At 45.5% G+C, this 25,584-nt stretch overlaps 1 protein-coding gene and 1 long non-coding RNA gene across 13 annotated transcripts in view; one reads left to right on the plus strand and one right to left on the minus strand.

Annotated features, from left to right (window-relative positions):
• The window catches only part of PIP5K1C (phosphatidylinositol-4-phosphate 5-kinase type 1 gamma), a 94,064-nt gene that overhangs the window by 61,705 nt on the left and 6,775 nt on the right, over positions 1 to 25,584 (plus strand). For 2 of the 12 annotated variants that reach the window (XM_087875038.1, XM_087875401.1), the window contains 6 exons: positions 215 to 244; positions 2,334 to 2,472; positions 4,509 to 4,541; positions 6,473 to 6,577; positions 9,703 to 9,838; positions 13,677 to 17,288. In XM_087875038.1, coding sequence (XP_087731164.1) covers positions 215 to 244; positions 2,334 to 2,472; positions 4,509 to 4,541; positions 6,473 to 6,577; positions 9,703 to 9,838; positions 13,677 to 13,844 — 611 coding nt within the window. In that variant the 3' untranslated portion in view covers positions 13,845 to 17,288. Of the gene's footprint in view, positions 1 to 214; positions 245 to 2,333; positions 2,473 to 4,508; positions 4,542 to 6,472; positions 6,578 to 9,702; positions 9,839 to 13,676; positions 17,289 to 18,367; positions 18,452 to 20,095; positions 25,061 to 25,584 lie in introns of those variants that run through there. The other 10 variants (XM_087875381.1, XM_087875441.1, XM_087875145.1 and 7 more) reach the window with 8 other exon arrangements.
• The window catches only part of LOC148116338 (uncharacterized), a 28,249-nt gene continuing 11,872 nt past the window's right edge, over positions 9,208 to 25,584 (minus strand). The window contains exon 2 of the long non-coding RNA XR_015729287.1: positions 9,208 to 10,207. This is a non-coding gene — a long non-coding RNA (uncharacterized LOC148116338). The remainder of the gene's footprint in view (positions 10,208 to 25,584) is intronic.

Below are 25,584 nucleotides of genomic sequence, written 5' to 3' on the forward strand. Positions count from 1 at the left end.
TTAAGTGGGTTGGTCCTGCCATTCCCTGGATTCCTAGCGAAGTTAACTGGCTGGGGAATTCTGGGAATTGTAGTCCCGACACCCTAGAGGATGCCAGGTTGGGGAAAGCTGCCTTAGCAGCTCAGCTCAACCCATCCCGTCCCCTTTCCCCGTAGTGCCAGTAGGTCCCACCATCCCATTACCATTCCTTCAACTTCTTGCTATGCTTTTGCAGGTGCTAAAGTTAACCTCGACAGGGGGGAAGGTAAGAGCACTCATTTGTCCCTCTGTTAGTTGGTAGAAAGTAGAACTTTTAAGAGATGGTGGGCTTCAGGTCATTCCGCTTGAAGAGTGGAAGCAAGCCAAGATGGTTTATGATCAAGCAAGCTATTTAATCCCTCCCAGTTGGCATCTCCTGCCTGCCAGACCAAGAAAAGCTTCAGAGAAATTTCAAATCATTTGTTAATTCCAGTCAATTTCCAATTCCAGTCAATTTCCAGCCATTAGAATATAAACTAAAAGCAAACCCCACTTCTCACTAGCACTGATGATGTTACCTAGTTTGGGTAATGAAATGTCAGCCAGAAAACCAGCTCAGAGCACCAAGGGCCCTCAGTCATTTATGCACTAAGCCTATGATCTGCTCTGAGCTCCCTTTCCTCACAAGGCAGAATCATAAACCAGAGTTTGTACCTGGTGTCTTTAATCTGGAGCTTTCGGTTCCTCTCGGTCTTGGTGACCAAAGCTGGGACATTCAAGGCATCTGGAGGGTGGCCAAATTGCATATTTCTTCCTGATTGCAGCTATTTCTACCAGCAGGAAAAGCCAACTGGGAGCGATTGTTCCAATTGCTGCTTAATTGTGCTTGTCCCATTGGGAGCATACATGCAAAATGGGCCAAAGATGGTACCTTTAAAAGAAAAATCCTTCCTGCATCAGAAGGCTGTATGACTTAAAGTGGCAATTTTAAGATTTGTGGACTTCAACTCCCAGAATTCCCTCGCCAGCATGGCTGGCGAGGGAATTCGGGAAGAATTTTAAGAATTGAAGTCCGCAAGTCTTAAAGTTGTCATGGTTAGAGACCCCTTATCTAAGGCATTCTTCCCCAATCTAAGGCCCTTCAGATCAGTAGGCCAAAATGATTCTGGCTTGGAATTCTGGGAGTTAATTTTTCAAGGCATTTTAGTGGCATTGGATTCGAATGGCCAATTTGAAGAACCTTCCTCCCCCCAAGCTATTTACAAGTTGTTTTGGAAGTTACTGCACGCACACTCCGTCCTCCCGCCACTCCCATGGTCATTAATCACATTTTGGGTTTTTAGCAACTGGATCACCTTTATGGCTGTTTGCACCATCCTGTGGTCATGTGACCATGATTTGCAAATGTTTTTGTCATAATGTGGCATTTAACTTTCAGTTTCCAGCAAAAAAATGCCCATTGGGGGAAATAGCTTCACTTCACTTCACAACCACCATGTTAGCTTAATGACTACCCCAAAAATGTTTTTAAAAAATCAAATCTGGTGATAGGATGCCTTGATTTATGACCACAACAATTTATGACTGTAATTCCAGGCTCAGTTATGGTCTTAAAATGAGGATTACCTGTATATTATTCAAGACAGTGTTTGGGGGGGTAAAAAAATAGGAGAAATGAGTAAGGACAACCTCACTCAGCACAGAAGAGAGAAAGAGCAATTAATTCTTAGCAGCACCAATTGAAAGAAAGAATTTCTACATTGAGGTTCTACCGCAGGGCTCTAATCTTATGCAAATTCCTCTTCTAACACTCTCTCTCCCTCTCTCTCTCTCTCCCTCTCTCTCTCTCTCCCCCTCTCTCTCTCTAAATTGGATGCATTTTGCTCTTGGGAGTTGTGCTTGCATTTGCATGTATAGAAATGAATTTTGAGGGAGGATTTAGAAGATGGCAGTGTTGAAGCACGAAAAGAGACAGGAGCAGAACCAGAAGAATTTCCTATCTTATCTTGGGCATTTTAGAATGCTAGTTAAATATTTCTTATTGATGCTCTCCACTCCTGAAAATCTCTAAAGAGAGGGCAAGATTCATTGGGAAACAGGTGGCATGTAAAATCTCAACTCCTGTTCCTGAGCAGAAATAGACTTGCATGTTTCTCTGTTTTGTCTGCCACAAAGGAGGACCTCAGACGGCTTCATTTTTTTTTTAAAAAAAATTGAAATTATGAATCAGTTACACTCATTGTTCTATAACATGATCAGGACTGTTCAGTTATACAAGGATCATTTGCCATGGTCCAGAAGATTACAGCATTTTTTTTTTATGCAGCCTCAGTATTCTTTCTTTTTGTTCTTTTTCTTCATCATGGGCAATACAGGCCGGCCCGATCTTCTTCCCTGCACCCCTCCCTCTTTCGAAGAAGCAACCACCGCCTCTATAGCAACCACACTCTCTTCCACATCTCTTTCCGTGCCGGAAAGATCTCCTTCCGAATCCTCCGAGCAGCCCAGATACAGGTGAGCCCTGATTAAATCCCTCTCGCCCTACTTTCTCCTGTTTAGTCAGGACCCCCAAGAATTTAAGCTATCTGAAAGTTGTTTCAGAGATCCAGAAAATAAACAGGTTCCTTCTTCGATCCCCTTCTATTGGAACAATTTGCAATAAGAGTGTCAGCTTGGAGGGGATGGATTTATTTATTCGGTGGAATTTATCTGGTTAGGCCAGTGTTTCTCAACCTTAGCCACCTGAAGATAAGTGGATTTCAATTCCCAGAATTCCCCAGCCAGCTCTGCTGGCTGGGGGATTCTGGGAGTTGAAGTCCACGCATCTTCAGGTGACCAAGGTTGAGAAACACTGGATTAGGCTGTGGGTGCTTACAAATAGGCGCATAATAAAAATGTCATTATAACAATAGCAGAAATAAGAGAACAACATAACTCACTATAATAGCACAATCTAATTCCAGTGCCTGAGCTAGGTGTTTACCACTTAAATTTGCTTTATTTCTTTATCTCTGCCTTGTATAAGAGTGGTGCAGTGGCCTAGAGGTGGAGCTCTCGCCTCACAATCAGGAAGCTGTGAGTTCGATTCTAGGTAGTGGCTGATATTTCTCTCTCTGGGCACAATGAGTAATTATCTGCTGCAAACTCTTCATTGGCGGCAGGAAGGGCATCCGGCCAGTAAACACCTAGCTCCATTCAGTTGCCCCGACTCTACCCCGGTGTGAGGGATTACGGGGTCATTAAAAGACAAATATATACCGTGTTTCCCCCAAAATAAGACCCTGTCTTATATTTTTTTGAACCCAGAAATAAGAGCTTGGCCTTATTGCCATGCGCTCAAAAGTGCGATTGGGCTTATTTATTTTTATTTATTTTATTTCCAATTTATATACCGCCCTTCTCCCTGAGGACTCAGGGCGGTGTACAGCCAGAATTAAGAACATGAAATACAAATATTAAAAAAACAATTAAAATATATATAAATTTGGCCCAAAAATTAAAAATCACAAACCAATTTAAAACTTTTAAAAATTTCTTCTTAAGCCAGCCCGGCTTGCTGGAAAAAGTGGGTTTTAAGGGCACGACAGAAGGCACTGAGGTCTTGGATTCTCCTTATCTCTGGGGGCAGCTGATTCCAGAGGGTAGGTGCCCCCACAGAGAAGGCCCTCCCCCTGGGGGTCACCAGCCTACATTGTTTGGCTGATGGCACCCTGAGGAGGCCCTCTCTGTGGGAGCGCACGGGTCGATGGGAGGTCGTCGGTAGCAGCAGGCGGTCTCGAAGATAGCTAGGCCCTATGCCATGGAGCGCTTTAAAGGTGATGACCAACACCTTGAAGCGCATCCCCTATTATCAGGGGATGTCTTATTTGGGGGGAAGCAGTTGGAAAACTGACAGCCTGGGTTCGAGACCCGAGCACTGCTTGACTGGGTGAGCTCCTGTTACTTGTCCCAGCTCCTGCCCACCTAGCAGTTTGAAAGCACGCAAATGTGAGTAGGTACCATTTTGGTGGGAAGGTAAAGTGTTTTGTGCGCCTCGGCATGTAGTTATGCTAGCCACATGACCATGGAAGTGTCTTTCGGACAACGCTGGCTCTCTCGGCTAAAAATGAAATGAGCACTGTCAGCTTTGGAATCCATATTAACCATATTAATTGGAGTTGGGTTGTTCTGGAACGCTGACACACTGCCCTCTAGAGATGGACACAACTGGACAGGGAAAACTTTTACCTTTACCTGTCATGTATATGCCACTCAGTTCCAGAAAGGCTCTTGAGAATGCCATAAGTGGAGGTGACGCATCCTTACTTCATAGAAGGGGAGCCCTTACATTGGATGTCTATGGAGATTCTCAGTCATCCAGGTCACGGTTGTCCCAAAGGTGCTTTTTCAAGAGGCAACTGGACTTCCTTTGAAGCCGTTTCGCGTCTTCAGTTGCCTCTTGAAAAAGCACCTCAGGGATTTACATTGGATGAGGCAGAGAGAGAAAGCTACTTTGCTACCTTTTTAGTCATTCTCATGAAGTGTGTTTTTTGCATGGTGTCCCTTCACAGGCGGCGCACACAGTCCTCAGGACACGAAGGAAGGTGAGCTGGAAACTTTTGCACATCTTGGCGGCCTCTCTAGGAATCCCTCGGTGTCATTGCAAGTCCAAGCAATGTTTTATTCTTTTTAACTCTCCTATGTGCAAGGCCTCATAAGCTAACATTCTTATATTAGTAGGCCTGTAGATTTCTAATGCTTTACTATCTCCATACTTTATATGAATGCAATGTCATAACTGATCTTCCCTAGTACAGATAGCCCTTGACATATGACCGTTCGTTTAGAGTCTCTTCTCTAAGCTAAGTTGGCTTGTTATTTTACAGGCAGTCCTCAACTTACAACAGTTTTGTTTAAGTGACCGTTCAAAGTTATAACGGCACTGAAAAAAGCGATTTATGACCATTTTTCACAGTTACAACCTTTGCAGCATCCCCATGCTCGTGTGATCAAAATTCAGATGCTTGGCTCATGTTTATGACAGTTGCAGTGTCCCAAGGTCACGTGATCACCTTTTGTGACCGTCTGACAGGCAAAGTCAATGGGGAAGCCAGATTTACTTAACAACCGGGTTACTAACTAATCAGTTGCAGTGCAACTGTGACAAGAAAGGTCATAAAACGGAGGAAAACTCACCCCACCAATGCTTAACAATAGAAACTTTGGGCTCAATTGTGGTCGTAAGTCAAGGACTATCTGTATTTCTTTATTTTTCACAGTTTTGAACCACCCATCTCCCTCAGGGTTGTTGGTTAAGGAGGGGGGTCATTACTGACTGGCAGACTTTCTAACTTTTAGCTAGAAAGTTATCTTCAGTGAAAAGTCTTTTTAGCAGGGGATGCTGAAAAAAACAGAGCAATATCCTAGAACAGTTGTTTCTTAACCATGGCAGCTGTAAGGAGTGTGGACTTCACCTCCCAGAATTCCCCAGCCAACCATCAAAGTAAATGCTGATTTCCATCGTAAATTGTAGTCATGTGACCATGGGTGCTGCAAACAACTGCAAATGCTAGTTGGTTCCAAGTGCCAAAGTGTGATCATGGGACCATTGTGGGGGTGGGGGGGATTGGGTGGACAGGGTCTATGACCGTGATGGCGAACCTATGGCACGCGTGCCACGTGGCCATATCAGTGGGCACCCAAGTTCAGCTCTGGCGTGAAACAGGCTGTTTCCTGTCTCCGGAAGGTCTCGGGGTTGTGGGGAAGGCCCATTTTTTGCTGTCCCCAGCCTCCAGAGCCTCTCTAGGAAGTTGGCAAATGGGCCCTTTTTGGCCTCCGGTGGGGGGGGGGAGGCCGTTTTCACCCTCCCCAGACTCCTAGAAAGGTTCTGGAGCCAAGTGAGAGAGAAAAATGGATCTACCGGGCCATCATGTGCCAGGAGTGGGGGGGGGAGCAGGGGGGGTTGTCCACGTATGCACAGGGGTGGGGCGCATAGAATTATGGGTGTAGGCATGTAGGCGCGCCCCCCCAGCTCCCCCCTCCTGGCATGTGATGGCAAAAAGGTTAGCCATCACTGGTCTATGACAATTTGCTGCGACAAAGTCGCCACGGCCAACTTGCTTTGGCCAACACTCTGCGGGAAAAGCTCCCTGGAGGACAAGAGTTATCAAAGAAATGATGGAATAGAATCATTAAAGAAAGGATGCAAAAAGAGTGACAAAGTGAAATCTGAATGACAACAATTAAAATGATTTTTATTTATTTTAAATAATTAAATTGGATTGATAAATTGTCCTGCAGCAACTTGCCCCGCAGTGAGTTGGCCATGGTAAGGTGGTCAGAGTGAGTTGCTGTGGCAAGTTGTCCCATTCCGGGGTGGGCACAGCTGTTGGAGGTTTGAGTCTGGTTGTAAGTAGCTTTGGGAGGGGAGGGGTGTCTGTTGGAGCTTCGAATGGTCACTGAGCAACCGATCGTAAGTCAAGGACTGCCTGCACTAGATTTCTGAAGTGGGATTTTTTCCTTTTCTTTTCCGCAGGACTCGCGAACAGACCCGAGCGGAAGATGACCTCCAGCAGATCACTGTGGAGCTCAAGCCGAAGTGTGATATCGAGATTGTGGTGCCCGATGTGGCTGCTGCAGGGTTAGAGCCTATTTCTGTTACAAATCAAGACGTTTTCAGCCGTGCATGTCTTCATGCTCCTATTTAATGGATGCAATCTCCAAATGTTACTCAGGGAGGCGTCTTTCTATAGTAGATGGGAAACCAGCTCACTATTCTCCTCACTATTTCAAGAAATAATTCCCGAATTGCGAGCTTTTTCCCCTGTGGCAGAGGAAACACATAGAATGCAAACAATTGGTTCCAAACCCACTTTTGTGATATAATTTAAAAATAGCGTCCCTTCCTATATATAATACAAGGATGATGTGATGCAGGTAGTCCTCATTTTACATCGGTTAATTTAGTGACTGTTCAAAGTTACAATGGTACTGAAAAAAGTGACTTATGGTAGTTTTTCGCACTTAGAACCACTGCAGCATCCTGATGCTTGGCAAATGACTCGTGTTTATGACGGTTGCAGGGGTCCTGGGGGGGGTGTCACGTGATCTCCTTTTGCAACCTTTTGACAAGCAAAATCAGTGGAAAGCCAGATTCAGCTAGATTAACCACTGCAGTGATTCATTTAACAAACTGGCAAAAAAAGTCATTCAGTGGGGCAAAACTCAATGTCTCACCTAGCAATGGAAATTTTGGGCTGAATTGTGGTCGTAAATTGAGGACTACCTGTACTTCTTTCAATTCTGTATCCACTACACATAGAAACCAAGTCTGGATGGAGGATGGCTTTCTTTTAACATCTGCTGTGAGCCGACTTGCCAAAAATTGGATGATAAACGGTCTTGCGCTATTAAGACAACATATAATTCAATTTGACACTCACACGCCCAGTTCATACAGGCGTGTTTCACCCTTCTGCTCAGCTGTCATACAGTTTGTTTAGTTTTGGCTTAGAACACATTGTGTGAGATCAGCCGTTGCAGTTGTAAATCACAATGGATGGCTGGATGCACTTAAGCATTCAGCCTGTTGTGGTCCCTTCAGCAAAATATAGTTAATCAAACCAGAACACTGTAGTGCTTGAATTCCATCTCCTTTTCAAAGGGATGATCAGTCAATAGCTCTCAGTTCCCTGAAGGTTCAAACATAAAAGTAGAAATGTTACACATATTTATTGATTAATTCAAATTGTAGGGCCATGCATCTGAACAAGGACTCTGGGTGGCAAACAAAATTAAAGTAAAAACAATTGCAAGAATACAAAATTTAAAATGCATAAGAGAGCCAGTTTGGTCTAGTGGTTAAGGCACCAGGCTAGAAACCAGGAGACAGTGAGTTCTAATCCCACCTTGGACATGAAAGCCAGCTAGGAGACTTTGGGCCAATTACTTTCTTTCAGCCCAACCTACCTTGCAGGATTGTAGTTGTGGGAAAGATGGGAGGAGGAAGGAGTATTAGATATGTTTGCCACCTTGAGTAGTTTATAATAATAAAGGCTGTATATGCTAAATAAATAAATAAAATATTATTTATTTATTTATTATTTGGACTTATATGCCGCCCTATCTCCGAAAGGACTCAAGGTGGCTCGCAACAATAAAACACACAAAGTTCAATTTTTAAAAAAATTCCCAATAAAACTATAAAAACCATTAAAATCCCTTCTAAAACCCCTTCAGTCCAAGCCGGCCAGGCGAAATAGCCATGTTTTAAGGCCACGGCGGAAAGAGCAAAGGTCAGGGGCCACCCGGAGCCCCAGGGGGAGCTGATTCCACAGGACAGATGCGCCCACAGAGAAGGCCTGTTCCCTAGGGGTCGCCAGCCAACATTGTCTGGCCGACGGCACCCCAAAAAGGCTCTCCCTGTGGGAACGCACCGGGCGATGGGGAGCTGTCGCTGGCCGCAGATGGTCCGCCAAATACCCCGGGCCTAAGCCATGTAGGGCTTTATAGGTGATTACCAGCACCTTGAATCTCACCCGGAGGGCAACTGGTAGCCAATGCAGGTCCCACAGGAGGGGTGTAACATGAGAGTGTCGGGACACTCCCATCACTACCCGCGCGGCCGCATTCTGCACCAGCTGAAGCCTCCGTGATTATGGGAAAATATCCCATAATTACTAGTACAAAAAAAATATATTGATGTCTGCACACACTTGGAGCACAAGCCCAGAGCCAGTTCTTTACGGGCTTTGCAAAAGTCCAGCAGGATTGGGCTCATCCTGATCTCCAGAGGGAGAATGCTCCATAGGGAGGGTACAATGATTGAAAAGGGTGTATTACTTGGAACACTGACAGCGCGTCTGTAAGTCTCCACCAACCAGCATTCCTCAGTCGATAGGAACCAAAGCATGTCCATCTTGCCTGCCCAGATTGGATGGATAGAAACAACCGAGAGAAACAGTCCCTCAAGGGGATACCTAGTCCCAAGCCATGAAGGCCTTTCAAAATAACAGTGAGCACCTTGAATTGCACCCAGAAGCATGCTGGCAACCACTGTAGCTCCCTGAGTAGTGGCATTAAACATGCCAAATGACCAGCACCATTAACAACTCCTGCTACGAATTGAAGCTTCCAGATGCTCTTCAAGGGCTGCCCCATGTAGAAGGCATTGCAGTAGTCCAATTATAGTGTTGCTGTTCAGCCAGTGATCAAGAGTGTCAGGGTTCCAAGTAATACACCCATAGCGAACAAAACTCTGAGGCAGGTAGATTCCTCAAAGAATAGCTTTATTGGATATATCATATTGGCACAGTTCTGGTGAAAATCGACTCTGAAGGTTCCCACGGTTTTCACCTGATTAAAAGTTAAAGTTGTTCCCTTTCCCCAAACGATCAGTCACATGCTCCAGTTGAGGTGCCGTCCGGTTGCCGGGTAACATCACACCTCCTCTCTCTGACCAGGTGTGAGAATGTCCTTGGTTCCCAAGGGAAAGTATTTTGTTTTGGCTACAAAAAAACCCAGCTATCTCTATTCCCCCCCTCCCTAACCCTCTGCTCCAGTGTGGCAACACTGAGGCCTCACAGTGGCTTCGGTCAGGTCAGCTTCAGGGTTGACCCAGAGCCAATTCAGACAAGTGGTCTTGGCTCCTTCCGAGGTGGGATCTTATGCTTTTTTGAGGGTTGTCTGAAGATACTCGGCAGGAGTGCCGAGCACAAAGTCCGAACTGCCACAGCCTCCATCTTCACCCATCTATCTTCTTTGCAGAGAGGCAGCATCCTTAGCGTGCGCCACCATGCTGTCGGCGGCAGCGGCGGCAGAGGTCGAGACAGCAAGCCAGGCCTCTGAACCTGCCAGCCAAGCGTCGGATGAAGAGGAGCTCCCGATCCCAGATATCTATTTTGTAAGCCCCCTTTTCGTTTTTGTGCACAAAGCTGCGGTTGGTTTGGCTCTTCTCTCCTTCCTTCCGCTGCTTTTCAGCTTCACTTGCTCCACCCTTCCCTTCTGAAGACTTAAAGCAAACCAACACACCCGCACCAAGGTACCGTCTTGTCTTGTCACCCTGATGCACATTTACCCCTTTGCATTCACGCTCTTTTTCTGCCAGGTTGTCAGAGAAACCAACTGGGAAAGTCTCTTGTCAGAAAATCTCGAGATTCCCTTGAAATAAGTAGAAATGTGTCCCGCTGGGCTTCTCCACGGCTTCCAGGCGCATTTGTGAATGGTTGTCTTTCCTTTCCCTGCAGGCAGGAACATGTTCAGAGGAGGAAATCTAGAGAGGCAGAGCAGGGAGTAAGTGAGCAAAGGAGTGTGTGTGTGTGTGTGTGTGTGTGTGTGTGTGTGCGCAACCATGCTGTGCTAGCTTCTGCGAAAACCTCAAAATTGTGTCAAGAAGATCTCCATCTTTCCCAGAATCCAATGTTTCGACCTTGTTAAGTCTCCTTTGAAGTCAAGCGTGAGTCTCTTGGCTAAAAGGAAACGTGGTGGATTTCAGCAGGAACGTTTTTCTTAACACAAACTCGTCTAACCTTTGATTGAAGCCAGTGTACAGGTAGTCCTCAACTTACGACCACAATTGAGCCTAACATTTCTGCTGTTAAGCAAGAGAGTTGTTAAGTAAGTTTTGCTCCATCTTATGAGCTGCTTTGCTAGAGTTGTTAAGCTAATCACTGCAGTTGTTAAGTAAATCATGCGGTCGTTAATCGAATCTGGCTCCTCCTCTCTCCGCCCCCCAACACATTGACTTTGCTTGTCAGAAGCCAGCTTGGGAAGGTTACAAATGGTGATCACATGACCCTGGGATAGCATAATTGTCATAAATACATGTCAGTTTCCAAGCATCCAAATTTTGATTACATCACCATGGAGATGCTGCGACGGTCATGTGAAAACCGGTCATAAGTCACTGTTTTCAGTGCTGTTGTAACTTTGAACAGTCGCTAAATGAATAGTTGTAAGTCAAGGACTACCTGTATCCCCAAGACATAGCTGTGTCCAGCTGCTCGAAGACAACTTGGAAGGAGGAGTCCATCTCTTCCACAACTAATAATCAAACTGCTCTTTTTAACAGAATATTCTTCTAATGTCCTCCTGCAGTCTCTCTTCCATAAACCTTCTTTCCTGCACCCTGAACCAGCAAACAGCCAGTCGTTTTTGCCTTGTAAATATGAGTTTTTTTCAAACTTGAGAGCTTTAACTTGTGTGGACTTCAACTCCCAGAATTCCTCAGCCAGCATGGGGGGGTGCTGGGAGTTGAAGTCCACATAAATTAAAGCGCTCAAGTTTCTTGAGAAACGTTGTCCTGTGTAGCATCCCTTTAAAGATGTTGCAGAGTGAAGTTGCCTCTTTTCCCCACAATTCAGGTATAAATCCGGATGACCACTAGAGGGTCACACAGAGACGCAGAAACATCTTTGCTGCCATCAGCTGGCGTTTTGGGTTTCTGCGGTCTGTCCTCAGCATTCCTATAGAGTTGCTCTTTCTATGATTTCATTTTATTCAAAAAATTTATATGGCTGCCCAACTCACTCACAGTGACTCTGAGCAGCTTTACAGAAATAAGTCCCAATACGAAACCCAATAAACCCTTCCCCCCGCAACAACAATCATCAAGCCACTTGATGGGCTCCATATCACCCTGGAGTCTCCAGGCCCTCTGGCGAAACCATGTATTCAGGGCCTTTTGAAAGTGTGTCAAGGTGGGAGCCAATCTTACCTCCATAGGGATGATGTTCCACAGGGAGGGAGCCACCACGGAGAAAGGCCCTTCTTGGTCTCACTAAATCAGGAATGGGCAACTATGCCCCCCCCCCTTTACAGTCTGTGGACTTCAACTCCTAGAATTCTGGGAATTGAAGCCCACTGGTTGTAAAGGGGCCATATTTTGTCTACTCCTTCCCAAATGGTTCTCCTTAGGAGAGGTGACTCATAACATACCCTGTCTCTCCGCTCTGGTAGATCAGATAGATATAAGGGGGAAAAGACAGTCCTTCAAATAACCAGGCCCCATTATGGTTAAAGCCATCGTAAGGGGGCCACAGGGCAACACCCACCCACCATCTTCCTTAAACAGACCCTCAACCTTGGCCTTAATTCTGGATAAAGATCCTTCTCTGCCTCTTCCTGCTTGACTTCCTCCTTTTTTTGTCACTTCTCCACTTCTCCCACCAGCCTGCAGGAAGAATTGCCTTGTGAATGATGGTTTGGGTTGCATTTCAAGTGCATGTGAATTGGAAATGCATGTGAAGAAGCTTTGCATTTGACTTTCTTTGAGGCGTGTTAGTTCTCTCATTCTCTCTTCCCAGATCTGACTGAGTGTTTTGATTTCTTACCTGCAGAGTTTCCCATATGTGCTTTAAAAGGCAAAATCTGTAACCAAATGCAAACAAGGCTGATTTAACCTGAAGGTAGACACAAGGCTGATTTAAGTAGCCTAACCTAATGTGTTACGTTTGCATTAACGACTCTGTTAATCCTGAGAAGGCAACCCCCTGTCTGAACTGATTATTATAACTGAATGCCTTACATCAGGAGTGCCAAACTCACGTTGTCACGGCAGCGTCACGAGACGTATCGGGACTTTTCCCCCCTTTGCTAAACCAGGCGGGGGCGTGGCCAGCATGTAACGCATCTGCCCACGGGCCGCGAGTTTGACAGCCCTGCCTTACATTTAATCCTTGACTTATAACTATTCATTTAGTGACTATTCAAAGTTATAAGAGCACCGAAAAAAAGGGACTTAATGGCCGGTCTTTGCATTTAATGACCATCATAGCATCCCCACAGTCAGTCACGTGATCAATAATTTGGGTGCTTGGCAACTGGCATGTATTTATGATGGTTGCAGCATCCTGGAATCATGTGATCACCATTCATGACTTACCCAGCTGGTTTCTGGTGAGCAGAGTCAATGGGGGAATAGCTGGATTTGCTTAACGAATTAGTGAATTCACTTAACAACTTAACAACCGTGGCAAAACAGAATGTAAAATTGGGCACAACTCTCTGAACAACTTGCTCAGCAACAGAAATTTTGGTCCCAATTATGGTCGTACGTCGAGGACTACTTGTACAGTATTCAGTTTTGGAGCAGTGGCTACCCAAGTTCACGTTTCGGTTTCACACACCAACCTGTTAAAATTAGGTTATACGTTGATATTTCAAAGGCCAGAGCAGAAGTGAAGCATGGTAAATATTAATAACTGTAGGCAGTGAATAATTGTCCACTTTTTGCATGTGCATGTCTCCCCTTGTTTGAGCCTAGCGGCCATGGAGTTGCTGGGTCAATCAAGAGAATCAGAGCTTGCTTATTTCCGTTCTCTGGTTCTGTGCCCACTGGACCATTGTTTCTTTGTCCCTGCGAAGACAGAACTCAACATAGCAGGACCAGAAAGTCCTTTGCAAATGATTAATAGCATGACTTCACCCAGACCCTAGAAAAGCTTGCAGAATGCATTGTATTTTGGTCCTCTGTTTGTATCCATGGAAAGAAAGCCCGAGGAAGCCCATGGCAGCAGAAACATATTATTTTCTTCCATGGCAGCCGAGTTCTCACAACACCCATCTCTTTCAAAGCATGTCTTCTTCACCGTGTTTCCCCCCCATCATGCTTGTGCACGCTTACCTTTTCCACCGACATGGTCATATCTTATCTTTGGTTCATCCTTTCTCCTCTCCTTCCTTTTTCTTTCTTCCGCCCGCCTCCTTCCCTTCTCATTCGCCTTTGGATGTGCCCTGTCTAGTTCACAGAAGGAAGGTACTGGATTTTCTCTCCCCGCCTGCGCAGGCTCCGAACCGCCTCAGTTTCCTCTGGGGACGTAAGTGATTTTGCTAGTAGAAAGGGCGGCTCCATCCCAATTTTGAAATGCCAGCTTGGGGGCGAGGCATCTGGGCTCCTGCCGTGCCGGTGATGGCGAACCTTTTTGACTCGGCGTGTCAAATATTTGGAAAATGTCTAACTTGACTGTGCTGGTGTATCTCACGCATCCCCCCCCCACCATCTCTGAACAAAAGAGAAGTAAATCTTTATCTCCCCACCCATCTAAGCTACCCTGAACAGTGGCACTCAATGACAGCACCAAGACTGGGCCTGGAGGAGAAGCCTGGGCTGCAACTTCAGCCCTTAGTGCCACAGCTGCCACTCAAAAAGTCTGCCTTGCACCGTTCCCCAGGATGTACAAGACTTGGGGAATGGTGTGGTTGCCTCTGCAGCCCAGCGGTCCCCAAATTCCACTGTGTACTGTCTACCTTCAGGCCATGTCCTCTTTCTGTTGACAGGCCCTTGTGGCCTATAGGAGGCTGCTCTGGGTCGCACAAGGCTTGTGTTCTTGAAGCAGCATGAGAGAATGCTCTTCCACTGCCTCTGCAGCCGGTAAAAACACACCTCGTTCTTGCATGATTTTCAAAGGCTGCGCAAGAACACACCCCGTTCTTGCACGGCCTCCAAAAATCACGGGAGGGCAGAATGTGCTCTCGAGAACAGCTGTTGCCAGGTATTGTTGAAGACTGGTGTGTTACAAAAACTTCTTAGGCAGCCCAAGTCCTAGTCCGCATTCGCACTGTAGTCTCCTGGCCAATGTAACATCGCCACACTAAAACGTTGTGGCATGTCACTTTTGACATAGTTGTTGTGGGTTCGCCATCATTGTGCTAGGCTCACTTGTCACAGGCCACTGTCAGCTGAGCAGAAGGCTCAGCTCTTCCTCTGCTTAGGCTCTTAGGCTCTTCCTCTGCTTTAAAAAAAGGAAATTGCTTTGAGGCCCCCAGCTTTCCTGTTTTCATGAGACACATTTGAGCTTTCTTAATAACGGCATGATTTAGGGGTTATTCTGCCCTGCACTAGGATTTTTTTCCAGTCTGGAAACAGTTTAAATAAATAGATATTAAATTCACAGCCAGCAAGGATGGCAACAGCCATTCCTAATCCATAACTTACTCTTTCAGTGCCACTGATCTTCCTTGCTCTTAACATAACCAAGGTTGGGTCTTCGGTGTTACCTTACACAGGTATCAAGCCACCTTTCCTAACCTGGGTTTGTTCTCCTTCCAGGTATGTTAATTTTCAGGGCCCAAATTCCCAGTCAGCAAGCCTGATACAAATGTAATACACCCTGCTGGCAAGAAGGGAAATTTTGAATAGTATGTAAAAAAAAAAAAAAATAGCCCTCAGTGTTAGAGTCGTGGTAGCGCAGTGGTTAGAATGCAGTACTGCAGGCTAATTTTGCTGACTGCCAGCAGTTTGATTCTGACCGGCTCAAGGTTGACTGAGCCTTCCATCCTTCTGAGGTGGGTAAAATGGGGACCCAATTTGTTGGGGGCAATAGGCTGACTCTGTAAACCGCTTAGAGAGGGCTGTTCAAGCACTGTGCTATTGCTATTAGAGGAGGGTGGCTTTTTACAAAGAGGACGAGGAAAGATTTGATTTTATACCTCCCCCTTTGGCAATTCAAAGTTCTCTCTCCTCCATTGTGGTGTTGTAGGTAGAAGAAGCTCTGTGTTCCCCCTGGCTTGCCTGCTAGGCCTCCTCGGTTGTTCCGTTGAGGTAGGACATGCTGCGCAAACAAGGTATGGGCAGGGACCGTGGCCATTCACTAGCCATGGCCTGGGTTTTCCTTCCCAGCATTTTTGGAGTTCCCCAAAGCAGCCTTTAATTTTCGACTTCCTTTCGAAGCCAGGGTTTAATGGCCCTCCTTCGAAAATTGGACATTTCTGGCTGGAATACTGAATCCAGTTTTGGTTGCCACGAATAAAAAAATATGTGAAGACTCTGGAAAGTGTGCAGAGAAGAGCAACAAAGATGATTAGGGGATTGGAGGCTAAAACATAATGAAGAACGGTTGCAGGGATTTGATACATCTAGTCTAGTGAAAAGAAGGACTGGGGGTGACATGATTGCAGTTTCCAATATTTTAATAGATTGCCATAAAGAAGAGGGGGTCAATCTGTTCTCCAAACCATCTGAAGGCAGGACAAGGAGCAATGGGCGGTAACTGATCAAGGAGAGAAGCAACCTAGAACGAAGGAGAAATGTCCTGACAGAACAATAAATCAGTGGAACGACTTGCCTCCATAAGTTGTAGGTTCTCCAACACTGGAGATTTTCAAGAAGAGATTGGACAGCCATTTGTCTGAAATGGTATAGAGTTTCCTGCCTGATCTTGGGGTTGGACTAGGAGACCTCCAAGTTCTCTTCCAGCTCTGTTGTTTTATTATTTTTCAGTGTGGCACAAGACAGGATCCTGCAGTATCTTGCCAACGAGGCACAGGGCAGAATTCCCCCCCCCCCCCAGGCGAGAGGGCTATCAGCTGTATCTCTGTGTGATGTCCTATCCCATTCATCTCTTAGATAAACAAAGGAGATAGGCAGTTTTCTTGCACAACTTCATTGGATTGATCTTAGGACAATAGAGGTGGTCCTCGATTTACGACCACAATTAGACCCAAAATTTCTGTTGCTAAGCAAGGCAGCTGTTAAGTGAGTTGTGCCTCATTTTACGACCTTTTTGCTAGGGTTGTTAAGCAAATCCCTGCAATTGTTCAGTGAATCCTGGGTTGTTAAGCAAAGAATTAAGCTAAATTCTAAACCTAGTTGAAATGTCATTTTTTAAAAAAAAAAAATAAATCGATTTATATGCCACCCTTCTCCGGAGACTCAGGGCGGCTTACAATGCGTTAAGCAATAGCCTTCATACTTTTGTATATTTATACAAAGTCATCTTATGGCCCCCATAATCTGGGTCCTCATTTTACCTACCTTAGAAAGGATGGAAGGCTGAGTCAACCTTGAGCCTGGTAAGATTTGAACTTGCAGTAATTGCAGGCAGCAGATGTAAGTAGATGTTAATTAGTCTGCTGAGCCACCAGCATTGAAGTTTGCTTTCAATTTTAATTTCGGGAGAGGGAAGGAAGGAAAGTTGGCCATCAGGCTCCCTGAAAGATCACTGGATCTTCACAGCTGACTATGATAGATCCCAGTGCTGTGCCATAAAAAGCTTTAATAATTAGTTTTTGGCGTGGAAGCATTCAGGCTAGGATCAGGATTAGGACAGTGTAATCCTTACACTGTCTTTTGTACCTGCTTTACCTTCTGGCTCTTCTCCATAGGCAGCCCCCACCTTACAATAATGCAAATGGGTGATTTTCAAGAGTTTGAGATACTTATAATTTGTTTATTTAAAAGTGTTTAAAAAATTCAACATTTTATAGAATTCTACATTTTCTAGGGAAGACCTTTGCAGTATTGATTAATTCCCGTAAGCCAAAATTTCCTCAGGTGCAAAACAATACCCTAATCAAGGAGCTACGAGTTCCCAGTTTTGATCATGTGACCAAGGGAATGGAATGGAATAGAAATAGGAATAGAATAGAATAGAATAGAATAGAATAGAATAGAATAGAATAGAATAGAATAGAATAGCAGAGTTGGAAGGTAACTTGGAGGTCATCTAGTCCAACCCCCTGCTTAGGCAGGAAACCCTTCACCATTTCAGACAAATGGTTATCCAATCTCTTAAAAACTTCCAGTGTTGGAGCATTTACAACTTCTGGAGGCAAGTTGTTCCACTGGTTAATTGTTTTAACTGTCAGGAAATTTCTTCTTAGTTCTAGGTTGCTTCTCTCCTTGATTAGTTTCCATCTGTTGCTTCCTGTCCTGCCCTGCCCTGCCCTCAGGTGCTTTGGAGAATCGGTTGATCCCCCTCTTCTTTATGGCAGTCCTTCAAATATTGGTAGACTGCTATTATGTCTCCCCTAGTCCTTCTTTTCATTAAACTAGACATACCCAGTTCCTGCAACCGTTCTTCATATCTTTTTGGCCTCCAGTCCCCTAATCATCTTTCTTGCTCTTCTCTGCACTCTTTCTAGAGTCTCAACATCTTTTTTACATCATGGCGACCAAAACTGAATGCAATATTCCAAGTGTGGCCTTACCAAGGCATTATAAAGTGGTATTAACACTTCACGTGATCTTGATTCTATCCCTCTGTTTATGCATGGGGTTGTTGCGACTGTCATATTGCGAAGCCTGGGTTGCAGGTCACTTTTTTTCAATGACACCGTAACTTTGAACGGTCCCTAAATGAACTGTTGTAAGTCGAGGGCTACCTGTGTAAGTCGTAAGTGCATTGCTATTGAGAAGCTAAGTTTTAAGGGAACCAAACTCCTTCAACGCAATGATTCTCACCTGAGCTGACCTTGATGGGTGCTTTGATAGGTAAGTGGGGGTGGGAAAGCATCGACTTCTGCGTGAAAGCTGAGCTCCGTCCTTGTGTTTCTTTTTTTCTCTCTCCAATCATGTAGTTTTTCTCGTTGGTGTTGTAGCTTTCATCTCTCTCTTTTTCTCTCTTTCCCTTTTTCCCCCCCTTTCCTCTTTTTATTTTTCTCTCCTCCCCGCCCTCTGCTGCTTTCTTTTGCTCTCTGCTTTGCTGTTCGCCAGCCGACAGACGAGAGGAGCTGGGTCTATTCTCCTCTCCACTATAACACTCAAATCCAGTCAGTCTCTGACGAAGAGAGTGATACAGTAAGTTGGTGTTCATGCCTGTTCGTTTTTTTTTTCCATTTTGTTTCGTTTTTAAGAAGGGAGCACAGTTGTTGCGTGGCCCATCCCTGCCAGAAAGTTGCACTGCCAGTTAATCCTGAGCGATCTTGGGAAGCTTCCTGCATCTGCAAGTGTATGCGCCTCAAAAAAAACCAGCGTCCTGGTTTCCACAAGTCTGCATTTCCTCCTAGACTCACTCAGAAAGGAATTGGAACGTGACTTGACATAAAGCAGCTGTAGAGACTTCAATGTCGCAGTTGCCCAGATGGCCCATTTTTTGTAGTTCTGAATAATAAAACTGAGGGCAGAGCAGGGGGCTTTCTGAGGGCACCCTCTATACCCTAGGGCGGTATTTCTCAAACTTGGTCACTTTTAAGATGTGTGGGCGTCAACTCTCAGAATTCCCCTGGCAGACATAGTGGCTGGGGATTCTGGGAGTTGAAGTCAACACATCTTAACGTTGCCAAGATTGAGCAACACCACCCTAGGGCACCCTGGTTCTTTCAGGAGTTTTAAAAGGCCAGTTCTGTCAGGACGTCTTCATACTGTGGACATCTTGAGGCCAACCCCACGTTGACTATCCAGTAGATCCCCATCTGTGCTAATATATCTAGACTCTGGTGGAGAAACGAGGCTGGTGTCTCAAGAAAGCCGTTCTCGGATTAACCAGAACCATGATGTCAGCAGATCCCAGCTGCCTTCATACCATCTTGAAGAGAACGGCCCGGTGCCTGCTCACTTGGGAGGGAAAAAAAAGACTCCTTTAAATTCTGGTGCAGAAACAGAATAAGTGAGAGCCACCGCGGTCTAGTGGTTAAGGCACCAAGCTAGAAACCAGGAGACAGTGAGTTCTAGTTCCGCCTTAGGCAGGAAAGTCAACCGGGTGACTTTTGACAAATTACCAGGAGACCATGAGTTCTAGTTCTCGCCTTAGGCACATGAAAGTGACTTTAAGCCAGTGCCTGTCTCTCAGCCCAACCCACCTCACAACATGGTTGTTGTGGAGGAAATTAGCTTTCTCCACATCTGCAGTAAATTATTACAGTATGCTGGCTGAGTCATCTCCTGGGGTCTTCCCGTGTGCAAGCCAATTCCAGAGTCTTCGGAGAGGGGCGGCATATAAATTGAATTAATTGAATTGAATTAAATTAAATTAAAGGTTCAGAGAGAGACTAGATTTTCAGTTGCCACCTAAACCAGGGCTCTCCAACCTTGGCAACTTTTAAGACTTGTGAACTTCAACTTCTAGAGTTGCTCAGCCAGCTTTGCTGGCTGAGGAACTCTGGGAGTTGAAGTCCACAAGTCTTAAAAGTTGCCAAGGTTGGAGAGCCCTGGCCTAGATCCACCATAGGATAATGGCTGTTCTCCCTGCCTTTGCCTAATTCTATATTTGGACAGATACCCCACGAGTCCCACTTCCTTCCACAAGTCTTAAAGTTGCCGAGGCTGGAGACCCCTGACCTAAACCATGTCTATAATTGCTCAATATCCGTTTATATTTTCCAATTCTCAGCATAAATCCCGAGAGATTAAAAGCCACCCCTTTGGATTGGACCGTTCCTCTTAATGCTGTCCTCTCTTCCTTTTGTCTCCCTTCTCTTCCCACCCACCCCCACCCCCCTGCAGTAACTTCTATGCAAAACTCCTCGAGAGAAACGTTCCTCCTGACGCCGTTTGCGGCATTCCCTTTTGATGTCCCTTGCAGCTTTTCGGAGGGAAAGGCGTGGAAGAATGTCGTGCATCAACGTCGGCTGTGCTTCAGCATCCCAGCGTTACCCGGAAAGACAAAGCGAAACCGCCCCCGAGTCCCATCTCCTTCCTCCCACCAACCTTTCTCCAAAACGTGTATATTAATACCTCTCCAAGCAGTTACCTACAAACTGATCTTGGCCCCAGAGACATCAGAGGTCGGAAGGAATTCGATCCTGGGTCGCCACCTCTCTCTCTTTCTCTCTCTCTCTCTCTCTCTCTCTATTTATTCCCAAAGTGCACTACTGTAGCTCTCTTATCTGTATGTGATACTGTGAACATTTTTTTAAAAAAAATCATGTATTTATTTTGTTTCTCTTTGCACAAACAGCACGCTTGTGCTTTTGTTTTGGTTTTTTTTTCAAAAATAGTTTTATTGCACTTTTAGGGTGTTAGGGGAGAACAGATGTTGTTACAGATGTTGATGGCCTTTGGTGATGGAGATTAGAAGAAAGAAGCAGCCTTTGAACAGAAGGGGCAGCCGGGCAGGAGAGGCTGGCAGAGCTGTGGAGCTGATTATAAGAGTGTCTATCAAATGCCATTTTGGGTTGATCACTTGGTGGCCCCCACTTCAATTTCTTAGCAAGAAAAAAAGGCTTCAATCCCAGCTGGCTCACGAAGATTTGAAACTTGGAACCTGCCCGAAGCTTCCTTGGTATCTATTGGAGTGGGGTTTTTCTTCCCAGTTGAATGTGCATCGTCCCTCACGCCCGCCATCTTTGTTCGAGAAGGTGGCCGAACCCAGCTCTGTTCCATGCGAAGCTATGCTTAGCAGCGTCTTCAGGTTGATTTTACGGCAGCCTCTGGGCAGAGTACTGGATTTCTGGAAACCTCACATTGGAGGCTTCTTCCTGGCTTCTCTCCCTGCTGCGCCCAGTGGAGAAGCTGGGTTGACTTAAGCCATAAGAGGCGCCAAGCTGCGAGGTCCTCAAGATTGGAGAGAAGCTCCCTGGGAAGGCTGGCAGGGGATAAAAAGCACGGAGAAGGCCCGTTTAGGAGGTCTTGGCAGCTTTTTAAGAAACTGGGCTCTGTTCTAAGGGCCACGAAGCAGCTCTCACTGAGGAGAGAAGCACCAGAGAACTTGCTTACAGCCCCTCAGGATCGCACTGTCGTCGTGCATGTCGCAGTTCTCAATACGGAGAGGACAAAAATGAACTCGGTTGTACCCAGAAAAGGCAGCAGAGAAACATCTATTCCATGCGGAATAAGCTGTTTCCTTTTGGGGAAGCGGCTGGGGGGAAAAAAATGGCGTCTTCCAGACCCGCAGCTGCTGGAGGACTTCCACAGCTGTAACAGTATTTTCTTTTTTGGATGGCACAAAATGGTCTCTGGTTTGTGGGTGGGTGGGACGTCTCTTAAATAGCAGCCTTTGGAGATGCAAGATAATCTCATGAGTGCAGTATTCAAGGCCAGCCAAGTCACTCTGTCCGCTCCAGCTGATGAGAGGCCCCAAAGCTGCTTTTTGTGGGGGGTGGGGAGTATTCAAATTTAAGTCGGTGCCTCTGTAAAGGCCCTGCTCTTGTAAAACGGAAGAGAGAGCCGAAGGCAGCTTCCATCTTCCTGGTAATCCTACTGCGAGGTGAGAAACCTGAAATTCCTGTGATGTGCAGGTGATCCCTTCACCTCCTGGAGTCCAAACCAAGCACCTCCTTGAAGTGCCATCTTCTCATCGGTTGAAATTTTCTCCCTATAAAAGGGGAGAAGAAAGCAGGTTTAAGAAGGCCTTGGGCAAGCAAGATAATGGCTAAGTGCTATCCAGTGTGTGTTAGGTTCTCATTCCATGACTGTGAGGAAACTGGGGAGATCCTTGCTTTCCGTCTAAGTTTTGGGGGTGTCCCCGTGCTGGAACTTCTCGACCTCTCATTAAACATTCCAGAACGCAACTGGAAACGACGTTCTTTAAAGTGACACTATAGTTTTAGGGCAGATTTTGAGAAAGTTTCTTTAGGCAGCTACAGGTAGAATGGTTTCTCAATGGTGCCCAGTGGACCTCTGGTTCTGGTTCTCTTCGAGTGCCCAAAGTGGCTTGCCTCCTCCTCAACCTTCTTATTTTCTCTCCTGGCATTCCGGATTCCATTTCCAACCACCGTAATGTCTTCTCCCCTCTCAAGGTGCCAGTTGTCAGGATGGCACCTTTCTTTTCAGGCTGAGGTGGCACGGCCCTCATTCCTCCCCTGCTTGAACTTGCTCCCCGTGCAGGCTATGGACTCAGGGCAAGCTGCGGGCCAAGCTTTAGTCCTCCTTTGCAGACCAAGCCACAGTGTCTTCCATCTTTGGAGGAGGTGGGCTGATCCATCCGTCAGCAAAGCAGAGAGAAAAACGGCAGCTTTTCCTTTCCCCTACCTGGCACAAGGCACAATCAAGAGGCCCGTTCTTGTGGGTTTCGAAGATGGCATCAAATCTGGAGCATCCTGGTCAGGGACGGTCATTTTGGAGTTGGTTGCTCTTATGGTTGAAGGATGGAAATGGCATTTGACCCGTTGATTGGCCAGTTATTGACGATGCTTGCAAGATTCCTTGACGTGCATTGATTCCTTTGACTTGGGGATATCAAACAGTTGGCTTCGTCTTCTGTGATTGGCTGGTAGCCTAAAGGTAGGCAGAGTAAGAGAGATGGCCACCCTCTGCTAAACTCGGCCATGGATGAGGTTCCCTTCGTATAAGTTTGTCAGCTGTGGTTTTCAGCCAAGGTGACCAAGACGCCATCCTTGGGAAGCATCTTGTCCACGTCTTCCTCGCCCTGACCCCAGCAAGAAAGGCCGGCTGACAGCTTCCATCCTCTTCTTCCTCCTCTCGGTTTCTTCAATGGAGAGAAAAATCAGCGTTCGGACCACCAGATACTATTCTGAATGACTTTTGTCGATGTCTACATTAGACTTCCTGAGTGTGCATATATGCTATATATGTATATATATATATATACATATATATATATATACTTACATATGTTTTTTTTTCTTTTTCCTTTTTTTTTTTTTTGAAAAAGTATTTTTTTAAAAGAACATCTCCATGTTACATGCTTTATACACAGAATGTATAGGATTTAAGGATTGTGTTCAGGGGTGGGTGGGAAAGAGAACAGTTGAGTGATCTTTTCATTTTTTCTTTCTTTTTTTTTTTTTGCAAAGAAAGGTGTATTCCTTGGGTCACAAAATACTTCTTTGTTGGGGGAAGAATCTTGGCCTTCAAAATGTAAATTGTTGCATATTACAAAGTGGTGCAGCTGAAATGGCGTGGTTTTTTTTTTTTTTAATGTGAAACAAGGCACAATTTCCCTCATGCACATACACAAAGCAGAAATCTCTCTTCCCTCTCTCCCCGGCTCTCATCAATAGTTTTTTAAGTGAGTGATACGCCAAGAAGGGGCCAAAAGTGGTTTTTTCTCAAACCTGGTAACTATATGAGGTGTGGACTTCAACTCCCAGAATTCGCAGCCAGCCATGCTGACTGGGGAATTCTGGGAGTTGAAGTCCACACATCCTAAAAAGGCCTAAAGTTGAGAAACCCTGGTCTAGATGGATGCCATCAATCTATTCCTTTCATAAGGACATTAAAAGGGGCAGGTGGGTGTCTTAATTGCTATTTTTAAAAGAAAAAAAAATCTGACTATATTCCCTTGCTGATGTTTTCTTTCCATTTTATTATCTCTTGATCCTAAGCTCCTTAAGAATGCGTATTTTGCTCAAATTTGGGGTCCCGTTTCTCCCAAATCGGGCATGCCACATTTTTCTCCAGTGATAAACTTTCCTGGCTATCTTCATTCTTTTAGTGACCCAAGTGCAAGCAAACTGGTCAAAAACTGCCTCCTTTTTTTTTCTTGTTTATTGAGTGGTATTTGTCAGTAATCTCACCATTATTTATACCTGTCCAACCTGTGCAGTTTTAAGACTTGTGAACTTCAACTCCCAGAATTCCCCAGCCAAAGCTGCCGAGGTGAGACACCCCTGGTTTATACAGTGAACCGCATTCTTCATTTAAAGAAATGTCAGTGTTTTAAAATTTCTCTTGCCAGGCTGTAAGAAGGGGAGAATCCTTTAAAATTGAGATTTCTCTCTTGTCGGCCTTCATTTTCTCTTGCAGGAAGTGGGACTCGTGGGGTGTCTGTCCAAATATAGAATTAGGCAGAGGCAGAGAGAATAGCCATTATCCTATGGTGAATCTAGGCCGGGGGTCTCCAACCTTGGCAACTTTAAGGCTTGTGGACTTCAACTCCCAGAGTTCCTCAGCCAGCAAAGATGGCTGAGGAACTCTGGGAGTTGAAGTCCACAAGCCTTAAAGTTGCCAAGGTTGGAGACCCCTGATCTAGGCCATTCTGAAGCTGATCTCTTTCTCACTCCAGTGGCTCCATTCAGACCCTATTCACACTCCCATCAAGTCACAATGGTTTCCTTTAAAGGCCAGGAGCCTTCCAGTTCCTCAGTGATCTGTGGGCACCTCACTGGTCACAACTACAGCCCCACACCCCACCCCTGACCCACTTTTCTAGGAGGAACCAGAAGATGTTGCATCTCAAGAATCTTCTGTCGGGATGAAGTACGGGGGGCGGGGGGGAGAGGAGCAAGGAGGAAGAGGGGCTCCTAGTTGGGTTTTTTTTTATTTATTTTTTTAAAAAAGGTGCTAAGATGGCTTCTTCCACCCTCAAAATGCAGGCATCTGCTCGTTCTTCCGATGGTGGCAGGGCAGCCATTTAGAGTTGTTTTAATGTAATTTTAATTGGGGACGGGAGGGAGATAACGGATCAGGGGGTTTGTTTTGATGTTTTCTGTTGATGTTTCTATTTTGTAAAGCGCCCGGTCTATACAAGGGTGACATTTTCTGTTCATAAATAAATAAATAAAGATGGCTTCTCTGCTGAGATTCCTCCCTTGGCCAGAGAGCAAGGGCCAGGCTGCCTTTGTAGAGATCCCCACCCCTCCCCTCTTTAAGGCCTTCTCCTTTCAGGCCCATAAGATGAGAAGGAAGGCCAGCAAGCAGGCTGAACCTGTGGCCCACCAGACTGTCCAGGAGGCAGGTTTTTCCCCGCTACAGGTAGTCCTCGACTTACAACGGTTCATTTAGTGACCAAAGTTGCAATGGCGCTGACAAAAGTGACTGAAGACCATTTTACAGATTAGATTAGAATTCTTTATTGGCCAAGTGTGATTGGACACACAAGGAATTTGCCTTTGGTGCATATGGTCTCAGTGTACAATAAAAAGAAAAGATACATTTGTCAAGAATCATAAGATACAACACTTAATGATAGTCCTAGGGTACAAATAAGCAATCGAATCATATTAGGAAACAATATAATCATAAGGATACAGCAACAAGTTACAGTCATAAGTGGGAGGAGATGGGTGATAGGAACTATGAGAAGTTTAATA

This window comes from Pantherophis guttatus, chromosome 1, assembly GCF_059756535.1.
Source record: "Pantherophis guttatus breed Tessera chromosome 1, ASM5975653v1, whole genome shotgun sequence".
Classification (NCBI taxonomy): domain Eukaryota; kingdom Metazoa; phylum Chordata; class Lepidosauria; order Squamata; family Colubridae; genus Pantherophis; species Pantherophis guttatus.